At 46.0% G+C, this 11,772-nt stretch overlaps 1 protein-coding gene across 1 annotated transcript; it reads left to right on the top strand.

Moving 5' to 3' along the window:
* Nucleotides 1-3,918: 3,918 nt before the first annotated feature.
* Nucleotides 3,919-6,511, top strand: DDA1 (DET1 and DDB1 associated 1; the record flags this gene model as incomplete). The annotated part of the gene is made up of 4 exons (XM_009700935.1): nt 3,919-3,999; nt 4,451-4,502; nt 4,839-4,900; nt 5,896-6,511. Coding segments are annotated over 4 exons (306 nt in total), but the record flags the coding sequence as incomplete, so codon positions are not given.
* Between the last annotated feature and the right edge of the window lie 5,261 nt (nt 6,512-11,772).

The raw sequence follows: 11,772 nt of genomic DNA, 5'->3' as shown, positions 1-11,772 counted from the left end.
CACCTTCTAGTGTTTTTGGGAGGGGGCTGTGGTACTTCAGGGTACAGGCTATTCCCCACCAGGGCTGGAGGGTGAGTGGTGCTCCAGGGTGCGGGGTCTTCCCCACCCTCAGGGATGGGGGGCTGAGAGCAGCCGGGGCACTGCCAGGGTGTGGGGCATTTCCTCCACCCCCGAGGCCGGGGGTCGGCAGGCTGAAATTGAGGCACCTCCGAGGGGCGGGATGCTCCCCCGTCCCCAGGGCTGACATGGACTAAGGGGGGCTGAGGCAGTGCGGAGATTGTTCAGTCCTTTCTGTGCCCCCTCAGCAGCAACAGGCACTTGGTCTGGAGCAGGAGCGTTCGGTGGTGGTTGCCATAGACAAGAGGCTTTCAGTCTCCCTCCCTTTGTAGCGGCGTAATAATTTTTGGAGAAAGAGTTTTCCTTCTGCCCCTCTGCAAGCTCAGTAACTAAGGGAGAAACACTGGTGTCCCTGTGGTCTCCACGTAGAGGTGTACCGCGGCTGAGAGCTTAGGTGGCTGTTCCCAAGCCTGTGTTAGTGGTTTTCCGCTAACCCACGTACATGTGTGTGTGCATCACGCTGGGACAGAGCCCTGCTTTCAGCGTCTATGTGCTGGGCCTCATCTTTCCGAGCATTGTTACTGCAGTTCCTTTCAAAAGCTAAGAATGGGGCACAGATACATGGTTTTTTTTTCACCATTCTGCTTTCAGGTGAGGACTAATCTTCCTAGGAAGCTGAGCACCCTTGTTGACACAGGGGCAGTAGATGCATCTTATCTCTACCTCACTTCCCAGATCATAGAAGGAACCAGTGTTGTCTTCTGAGATTGCATAATCGCACTCATTTTGTTTGTTTTTTTTGGGGGGGTTTGCCTTTCCCCGAAGGAAATGAGACATCTGCTCGGTTTGGGTGCTGTTTTCCACTTCCACGCAGGACGCTCCATCAGTGTCACTAGCTCGGTGGGGCTGCACTTTTTTTGGTTAAAGAGTGGCAGAAGTCACGCAGGGGGAACGTTTCCTCACGTGATATTATAGGGGAGGTTTGACTTGGTGTGCCTTGTGCGATAGGTGTGTAAACACGGCAGTGACCTACTGGGGCTTATTTATCTGTTGCCCTTGGAGCAGATAGGGATCGTTGCACTTGGAGTATTGTCTAATTCTGAATATGCAGGAATACGACTCCAGGCAATTGCCCTGAAGGGGCCTTTTTGATGTTCTCTGAGATCCTGTCAGCTGATAGCTGCTTAAATGTGCACGTATCCAGCAGGATTATCGGCAGGATGGTCTGTGCCACTGAAACCAGGCTTTTTAGCTGAACTGGCGATGAGCGCTCAGCGTGCGGGCTGGAGCCCAGGTTGGAGAAATGTCTGTTTCATGGGCTGAGTCCCGTTTAGTGTCCCTGTTGTTCTGCTGTAGCAAAGTTAGGGCTGAGCAGTGGGCACTGCTGCCCGAGCTGGAGCTGGTCCACCCAAGCCACTGCTGGCCTGAGAAAAGGAAAGGTGGTGGCCGAGAGCCAGGGACACTCGTGGCTGTTAGAGCTGAGGTCTCCAGGTGTGGTCTGAGTGTAGTAGCCTTCCTGCTCGCAAGCCTGGGCTTAGCTGGTGTATATCCTGCTTCAGTTGTTTGTATTGTAGGGGGGGAACCCGCATCCACCATTTAAATTGCATTTTGACTGACAGTTTTAACAGCATTTTGCGACTTACTGGACGTAACTCACTCTGCTGTAAAAGTCTATTAAAAGACTGCGGAATCCCTGGTGAGAGCTGTGATCCCGCTCGTCCAGCCTCTTTCCAGGGAAACGTGGATTCTGCTGGACCAAATCCCTGACTGGAAGTAGGGAATAGCCTGGTGTGAGGAACTTGGGGTGAGCTGTAGCTTATTGAAGAGGTACTTGAAGTTGTGTGCTCCTAAGTAAGAGCAGTTTTTTTCCATTGTTATAGGTGGTAATAAAACCAAGTAGTTGTCAAGCTTTTGCTGCGATAAATTGAGGACATGTCTGTCTCTTTCTGGATTAGGCTGCTGTAGCGGAGCGGGTTACTTTGTCATAAAAAGCCTGCAAATTTAATGCAACGGGAAGGTGAGATGCTTTGAAATGTAATGGGATATTTTTAAAGATCCTCAATCCTTCTAAACAGAGTAATATAATTAGTTCGCTAATCGGTGCCGACTGTGGAAGTCGGTGAGAACAGATGAACAGAGAAATCCATCGGGGCAGGCGTGGGAAGCGGTGAGCTGAGAGCACAACGTGGTCCAAAACCGAGTGCTTCTGTTATAGCAGAGCCAGAAGATCCTGCCTTAACTCCTGAGCTCAGCTGCGGTACGGACGCTACGCAGACGAGCGAGTGATGGACTCTGTCCTGGAGAACTCGCGACCGAGGGCAGTGAAGGCGCAAGGAAATAGTGTTGGTCCTGTGGGGGTTAAGATGGGCAAGAAAAATTTGCAATTTGCTGTTTGAACCCACGTCCAGTTTTTTAAGGAGATTATTTCTAAAACTGGGCATATAGGAAGGGTTGAGTGTGGAAATGAGAATGTCAGTAGGGTTCTTAAGAACAAAAGTATGAATAATATGTTCTGGTTTGGCTAATTATAGCTTTTTGTTTTGAATTAAAGATGCAGCCTTACTAATGGCTTCTATTTAAATGAAAACAGTGTCTTTCAACCTAGCTGTTTTGTAGCAGCAGTGTCCATTTATTTGTTCCTTCTAACACTGGAATTAATGACTTCTCATCTGCTGCTTTACTGTCCTTTTAAACTTGCTTATAAACAAGGTGATGTATGTCCCGGAGTAGAATCCTTTGGGATAACAGGCGTTGAATCTTTAAGCAGGTATCATTACGATACAGGTAGCTGGTCTAATGATTTAGAAGGGACATCTCAGGGCCCCTCTCTCTTCTGCTTAGCGCACGGGTACATCTGACGTTTGTTGCCCATCTTCTCTTTACTTCAGAGACATTGCCGGGCATCTTACTTTGCCTCCGCTGTGAGTAGCGGGGCTCCAATACACTTTTAAGCCCAGTTTTCTCCTGACCCCATAATGTTCTCCTCCCACCCTTCTTTTTCACTTTGCAGAAGGAAATTCCTGTTTCATGCTGCTATGGCTTAATTAAACTGAGAGGGCTCTGCGGGGTTCTGGCGGCTGTTTAGCACAGAGCTTTGCTGGCCTGTGTGATCAACAGTTTTGTTGTGAGTGGTGATCTAACCACTTCCAGCAAAACTTGGGATTCTTTTTTTTGATGTACCGGTAGCCTTGATGAGTGCAGGGATGTGATCCTTCAAAAAAAGAAAAAAAAAAAGTTGGGCCAGGCGGATAAGCGTGCGATAAGGATTGGGGTTTTGAGGCCGCGTAGGCTTTCCTTGCTCTGTGGAACCAGCCTTGGTCTGTGACAAAGAATGTTAAGTGGGAAAGCGAAAGAGCAGCTGGTTTGATATAGTGTAATATTCAAGGACTTCAGGCATCAGCGTAGCTGTGGCAGGGTTTCTTGTGTGATGTCGTGTTTTGTGCGGGTAAATTACTGTGAATTCTGGTCTGCTCATCAGTGGTGGTTGTGTGGTGCAAATCTTCCTTCTGTCAGAGCTCACCCAATTGGACACATCTCTCTCCTTTGTTTTTTTAATCACCTGTATGCCAAACCAGATTTAATTAGCAGCTTTCTAACTGAATTACTGAACTTTGGGGTTATAACGAGCCAAATGCAGAAGCTGGGGATTGACTTACTTTACAAAAACAGTTTGGGGCGAGTTTCAGTATCTCACAGCCATCTCGCTAGCTGGGACCAGGCAGCATCCTTCAGTTCCTGCAGTTGTTTATCTTAAATGATGTGAGCGACTCCTTTGAGGATCAGCACAAAGCAAACAACAACTGGGATATCACTCTTTCTTTCCTCACCTATTTCTTTGTTTGTATTCTGTGCCTTTTTTAGGCAGATTTTTTGAAAGGATTACCAGTCTACAACAAAAGCAACTTCAGCAGATTCCATGCGGATTCTGTATGTAAAGCCTCAGTAAGTATTGCCACATCCTGGTGCTTTGGGGGAAGGTTTTCTTGCAGGGCTCAAGGGATGCTAGAGTGAAATAAAATTGAAATGAGTATTTTGTTTCTTAAAAAACATGTATGATCGCACAGTTCATGAGCTGAGATTGGCAAGGAGAACTTCCTGCTTGCTTTGGTGAGGAGTGTCCTCACATCAGCCAAACCACGTCTGTAGTGCTTTCTTTATGTATACATTCTTTAATAGTAGTCTTATTTCCTGAAAAACATATCAAAAATGGACCTTCCTCTTTATATGTGTGTTTTAAAAAGCTGTAGCCGCACAGTGTCACGTAACAGGGCAGAATATCACAAAGCATTTGTAGCCTGCATTAATAAGGGCCTTTGGGTTGGTTTAGCTGTGCTTGGGTTAAAAATCACCTTTTTGCTATCTTTGTTCTGTAACTGTTTTAATTCTTGTACAGAATAGAAGACCATCGGTATATCTTCCCACGAGAGAATATCCGTCTGAACAAAGTAAGTCTGCCCCGCTAAAGTTTTTTTTTTTTTTAATAACTGTATTCTGTGTTAATATTAAAAATCTGGCATACACATAATCTCCCTTATTTTAAACTTCAGATAAGGTGACGTTATTGAAGCGTCACCACAGTGATTAGCAGGATACGTCTAGTTACTGGGTTTTGTGCTTTTCCTCTATCCTTGCTAAGTGAGCGGTGTTCCCGCATATTGTCCTTTCATTAAAAAGGACCATGCTTAGTATGTGAAGTAATGTGGTGGTTACTGTATCATTTTAAAAGCAGTCTCTAAAATGACCTCCGTATGTTTCTCTCTTTTTTTTTTTTTTTTTGGCAGTCATAGTAACAGAAAAGACAAATATACTTTTGCGTTATTTACATCAGCAGTGGGACAAAAAGGTATGGTTGTGTTTCCTTAATATGAACATTTTGTCTTGATTTACTGACTGGGGCTAATTGAGCTGAATATTAATCGCAATCAAAATACTGAAGATTAATTGAAAAAAGTGCGAACTCCAGCAAAATGATAGCGCAAGGCTGCTCTGTCTCTGCACAATGCTTCTTTATAAAAAAACCAAATAACTTTTTCTTCACTTTCTGTGTAAGGGACATTAAGTCAGTGTTTAGTCTAGAACTTGGGAGTCTGCAGTTACATTGCCTGCTTACTGCAGTTTTCTCTTGTGACCTTGGAAAACCGGTCTCCCCGTGCCTCAGCATCTACTTTACAGCTAGGGTAAAGCTTCTCTTACTTCCCAGCACTGTTGGGAGAAGACAGATGAGCTTGTACAGAATGTGAATGCACTAATGAGGCTGTGTAAGTACCGTGGGTACAAAATCTGAGCTCTCCTGTGAGGAACACACCAATTAGTATGCTCTAGCTAGCGTTTGAGACTAGGAAACTGGGGTACCTGGGTTGGGAGCACTCGGTGCAAGGCGATGACTTAGGAGTGGAGACGTTGAAGCACCGAGTGTAATTACAGGCAGAGCAGAGGTTGCAGAAGAAGGTGGAGAGAGGTAAAATTATCAGGAACCTTGAAGCTGAAAAGGAATAATTTGTATGTGACAGAAGGCTTTGGGATATTTTTGATAGGTTCAGGGACTGACTCAGAGCAGTGAGAAAGAGGATCTTACTCATGTTTATGCAATATTTGAGATCTATAAATAAAAGGTGCTGAGATCAATGGTGTTTTAGTCCCACCCTCAAATTTGAAGAACAATCTAGAAGGAGCACCTTTCGACTTTGGGCAAAATCCTCTGCAGCGTTTGTTCCAGTGTGTCAGTTAGGTCAGTGCATCCAAAAACTTTTGCAAATAAAAACTTGGTCTACCGACACTAGCCCCCACCGGAATCTTGGGCTTTGGAGAGTTTCACTGTGGCTTTCTCTGTCCAAACAGAATGCGGCAAAGAAGAGAGATCAAGAGCAAGTGGAAATAGAAGGTGAGAATTCGGCGCCACCACGGAAAATCGCTCGGACAGACAGCCAGGATATGAACGAGGACACTTAAACTCTTGGCTTTCTCCTCTACTACTTCGCAGGCGCTTCCTGTTTTGTCTCAAAGTGTGTAAATTTTGCCCCTTGCCCCCATCTCTCACCCCTCCACTACGCAGCCCAAACCACTTCTGACTTCATAGGAGCCAATGTATTTATTTTTTTTTTTTTTCCTCTCCATTTTTTATTTATGCCGTAAAACTTACGGAGCAGTGGTGGAACAATTCAGTAGATGATGTAGTATAACCTTAGTTCCTCCTTTCTAAAAATATACACTGTCACTTTCACAGGTTTTGTTGGATCTGTTACCTAACCAACCAGGTCTAGCTATGGGAGCCTGGGTAGGAGACGTGGGTTATTACAGAACCCTGCAGTGATGTAGGCTTTCCAATCCATCTACCCGTTGACGTATTACGAGTGGTTAACTCTTCTTTGGATGTGCCCAGTCCAGCCATAAGTGTGGGGCCTCACTATTTTCCTCAAATATTCTGAAACTGGCACTGCACTAAAAAAAAAAAAACAACACGTCATGGGTGTCATTTAGGGTTATGCTGATCTTAGCAAACGTGTTGTCAACTTGATTATACCAGTTGTGTTCTTTTGGTCTGTTCGGTAAGGGCCACGGTCATTTGGCAGCGTACGTTATCTCATGCATCAGTGGTCATGGAGAATTTGAGTGAAAGGTGTGTTGCTTTTGTTGCTCTTAAACTCTCACCATCTCTTGGTCTTGAATGGACTGATGTGTGCAACTTCTCCGTTGGAATAAAAGGATACTCTTAGCCTATCCTGAGTATTTGATCAACAGTGTATTTAAGCAACAGCTGATGGCATGGAGCTGGGTAGGCACCCTGCAGGCAGCGCCTGGCTGGATAAGTCTGGGAGCACCTCAGCAACCACATCTAGTTCTCCGTCTCAACTGCCGGCTCTGAATAATGGTACGTTGTATTTTCCTGCGATATCGACATGTCTGGAATGGAGTCCGGGACTTGGAGTTGACCAAAATGTGAGCTTCCATGGTCTCTGAAGAAGACCAATCTCTTTTGGACTGTGACAGTTCAGTGCCTGTTGCCTGTAACCCTTCACCGACTCTTCGATAAGAGCCAAAATGGAGACCCGTAAGTCGTCTAGGTGGGTTCAGAGGTTCAGAGACTAAAAGGAGACGAGCATCGTCACCTGAAGGGGATGGGAAAGGTGTAGCTTAGTAATGATGTCTTGTCTGCTTTAACGTAAGAAGCTGACTTCACACTGTGTTAGTTTAAATTGTTGCATTTATAGCTGTGTTTTTTCCTCGTCGACAAATCCTAAACACCATTTCAAGAAATCGCACGAACGTTTTTCTCGAGATCCTGGATAAGCCTCGTTCTGAGTGGCTGCAGTGGCCGCGAGCTTTGAGGGTTTCTGCTGTCCCTTTCTCCACGGCCTCCCTGTCCAACTGGGGGGTGCTGCATGGTCAGGTTTGGGGATGGAGGGAACACGAAGGGAGATAAACTGTTGCTGACAACCGTATGTTGTAAGGCAGAACCTTAGGAAGAGCAGGGCACAGCTCACGTTGCAATTCTAAATGTGCGTTAGGCACCAAGTTTCTGATGCAGTGAGTGAATTTAACTTCACGCTGAGTAGTTTAGAACTTTGTATCTGCCTCAAAAAAAGTTACCTTTTTGCTGTGGCAGTAATCTCCAAATTACTGGAATGTCGTCGAAAATGCCAACTGTGTTGGTGAAGAGAGAAGATACCTGGGTTTCCCTGTGATCTACTGGTGACTGCAAGAGGACTCCTCCCAGAGTTACGCTGTCGAAAAGTGCTTTTGTGCAAAGTGGAAGACGTTGACTGGAGATGCCGTGTTAGCATCTGGCCTCGCAGGGGTCATCTGAAGCCGAAACTGAAGGATCCTTTGAAGAGCTGTGAGGTGCCAAAAGAGGAAACGAACGTGCAGCTGGTGGTAAAGTGTGACCAATTTGTGTGTTTAGCAAAGCTTGAGAGCTGCAGCCTTGCAGTAATGTTTGTACAGTGCTTTAAAGTTGTAAAATGCTGTATAATTCTTGACTGATATGGCAAGGTTTGAGCTTTGCTGACTTCTCTGCTAGACAGAGTGATGTACTATTAAAGAGAGTTGGCAGTTCCTTCCTGTTGTAAACCCCCGTCTTTGTTCCCTCCGTGTCTTTTAAAAATGATCTTGTTGGTTATGGGAGCCTTTGAAATATTCCAGATATTTTTAGGAGGTAAAAGAAAGTTGCCTTTTTAAAGTAGTTCTGAAGTGACGGAGAAGCAAGTGTTCAAAGAGACGTAATTTTTAAGTGTCAGACTGGTTGGGTGTTGTTTTTTGGTTTTAGTTTTTTTTTTTTTCATTGGTGGCTGTGTACAAGCGGTATGGATTTCTGATACCCACAGTGAGTCTTTCTACATCCCATCCGATCCGAAGCGAGAGCTCCCTTCCTTCCTCCTCCTCCAACTTACTTTCCGTGCTGTTACTGGCTCAAGGGTGCTCTCCTCAAGCTATTGCACTTTGATCCTATATTCACGTCTGTTTAACACATGGTAAGTGTATCGGGTTTGAATGTTGCATGGAAGATCTTACTTGCCTAACTGTGACTTCCTGGTGCCTTAGTGCATTGAAAACAACAAAAAGTGTTTAAAAAAACAAACCCTGGGGTTTTGCTGACCGCACTGTTTGTATAATACCTAGCTCCTCTGACTTCCAACTCTTGTTACAAAGTGACTGAGATTTAATGACCCTCCGGGGGGTTTTTGTATATGTCTGCATAGCGGTATTTTTATTGTTTCTGTTACCGATGTATACTAAAGGTTTGGGGTTTTTAGTGAAAACTTGAGATATTTGTCAGAGATCAGAATTTTGTCTTTTAGTTGAATAGTGCATCTTTTCTCAAAAGTCAAAGGAGCAGAAATGTGTTTCTTGATATCAAGGGACGATGAGTCCACCTAGGAGCAGCCCCTTCCAGCAGACCGTCCTGTTTGCAGGCGTCTGTCCTGTATTACACAGCGCTGGAGCTTTCCCCACTGTGAGCAATTAGATGTGTGCTGGGTAAGTTTAGAATATTAAAAAGTTAGGCACTGCCTTTTTCTAACATAGAAACACACTAGTGACTGATGTGCAGGGAAACTGAAGTTTTAGGTTAATTCTTGATATCATACGATCACTTTTTTTAGGGGAGAGGTAGTAACAAAGAATACTCACCTAAGAGTTAGAGATGGGAAAATGTTGAAAGAAAGGACAGACTTTAACATGTTCTGTGGATTCGCAGCTGAGGGGGCAGGTGACGGCGTCTGAGCAGCAAAGTCTGTGTGTTTGCGTTCGTAGTCGACTCTTGGAATTTACTGAGACCGTTTATTTTGTCGGAGTATGTTCAGTTGGGTAACGTTGGCGCGTTCAGCTTTCAAGGTGTTTCTTCTTTCTGCCCTTGGAAGTTTTTTGAGCCCCTAACGAACGACGGCCTGAGCAACCCGCTCTGCGTGCGGTGTCGCCTGTGCTTTGAGCAGGCGGCTGGAGGTGATCTCCCGGGGTCCCTTCCAACCCGTAAACGCCGGGAAGTGCAAAACGCAGCAGAACTTGTGGCTGGGAGATTTGGTTTTGTAGGAAGCTGGCAAGCTGTGGAAGACTGTTAGCGAAGCTTGCGGAGTTTACAAGCACGTGCAAAAGTTTTTTGACAAGCCCTGAAACCACGTTGCACTACAAAGAGCAGCGAGCGGCGGGATGGAGACCCAGACTGGGAGGGGAGGAAGGGGTCTGCTCGGCTCCCCCTCTGCCTGACGCTGCCACTCGGCCTGCACCGAGGCTGGCGTGGGTCTGAACTCCTTACCGCAGGAGTATTTAAGGCGGGCAGAAGTTTTTAGATGTATTTCACTAACAGGATGCATTTAGAGGCGTTTCACTGCAAGAGGACAGGCTTTTAGAATATTTAGATAAGTTAAATCTGATTTAAAGAAGAAAAAAAAACAAACAAAGACTTGTTTTGTTGGCCTTGGCAAGACATGAAGCACCAGCAGCGTTCTGGTTTGGGGATGCGGGATGCGCGTCCCCGTGACGGTTGGGAGCTGGTTGCTGAGCCGGGTTGTGATGAATCCAGAGGATGCACTTTACCCGACCCCACTTTTCTGTCATCCTGGTAAACATGCCAAGCTGTTAGTGAGCTCCACGTGCGTGCGGCTGTTCAGGGTTGTACCGAGGGCTCCGTGTGGGGAAGGCTGTGAAGTTTGGAGTAGAATTGGCTGGAAAACGGGTTTCCTTCCCTCTCCGGTGCGTGCCTTATGCAGCAGTTCGGTTGTCAGTGTTTGGACTGTTTCCTGTGAGGCAAATTTTGAACATGCTGGACATTAATCTTAAAATTTTCACTCTGTACTAGGTAGGTGTACCTTCAAAGTTTTATTTTTGGCGAGCTCCTTGACGCTGGCCTTAAGGGCAAAGACTAAGCAGGAGTCTTGGATTTTTTCTAACACTGCAGCTATCGGCTATGTTACCGCTTACCCTTTCCTGGCTTCTCCGTATACCACTAGCTTAATTTTCTGGTTTTAAGATTCTTTTTTTAAAAAAAGACATGCATATCTATAATTGGAAAAGGGATTTGTTTTCCTGGATTAATGACGTCAGCCTGGCAGCAGAGGAATTGTGCGACACGCTGACCGTGACCAGAGGGGTTCCAGCTGATCTCTCCATGTCAGGTTTTCTCTTACATTTTTTTGATGCGTAACGGAGAGTGGGAAATCCTTTTCTTTAAAGAAGCGAGGGTTGCATTTACCTGAGAGGAGCTGAGGGTATTTTTGGGAGCGGTGCAGGGGATGTGCTGGCTGCTGTGCCCAGAAGGGAGTATTGCATCATGGCTGTGGTTAAGCACCGACTGACCTTCATGCCGTGCTGACCGCGCTTTCGGGTTTCTCTGCTGCTGGTTCACATCGTCCGTGCCCTGAGAGTGGAGAGCGTGGCCCCGGGGTCTCATCCAACAGCTGATCCGGGGTGTTTGCTGCTAGGAATCACCCGAAAAGGCTGAGTCAGCAGGCTACCCAGGTGGACTGGCTGTGCCAGCTGACAGTTTACTTACGGGTCTGATGGTTGCGTCCAGGCTACCCTAAATGACTTAACTGTCACAGCATCGGCTTGCAGAGCTCATCCTGAAATGCGTGTGCTGGCAGCCGAGTTATATTTTATATAAAAGACGTGTGTCATCTTGAGGGTTTCATGTCAGGGAGGAGAGAGGACTTTCTAGAACCTCATCTTTTTTTAACTACTGGGGAAAAAAACATCTAGATGTTGGAAAGACTGAACCTGGCCTGCGGGAAGGAAACAAGGGAATGAAATGCCAGCTTTCCGTTTCTCTTTAACACTGAGATTCTGTTTTTAAAGGCAAAACTTCCTTAGTGTGTCCCCAAATATGAAGAACTCAGGCTCCCTACGTGCATGATTTTAGAATTGGGTTGTTCTAGGAATTAAGCAAAAGCCTCGTTGGCAGTCTTAATGCTTTTTGAGGAGTCTGAGCGGCTTTAACCTTTGTGGTAGAGTTCCAAGTTTTGCCAATGTAAACCTGAAAGTAAGCATTCAGCTGGCGAGATTGAAGGGCAGTGCTGTTAAAACTTGACTCTATTTAAAATTGGGATTTTTTTTTCACGTGTGAGGTGGCTGGTTGGATCAGGTGGGTGACACAGGGTGAGCGGGCATGCCTGCGGACCAGCATTCACCGCTGCAAAGGCTGCGGTTGCGGACGAGGTTTTCCCCAGGTCATCGTCGCCTCTCGTGCTCCTTCCCCTCACCAACTCCTCGGAGGCGAGAGACGGC

Source organism: Cariama cristata, unplaced genomic scaffold, assembly GCF_000690535.1.
Source record: "Cariama cristata isolate BGI_N322 unplaced genomic scaffold, ASM69053v1 scaffold32765, whole genome shotgun sequence".
NCBI classification, from domain to species: domain Eukaryota; kingdom Metazoa; phylum Chordata; class Aves; order Cariamiformes; family Cariamidae; genus Cariama; species Cariama cristata.
This window is presented reverse-complemented; position numbering and strand designations above follow the sequence as displayed.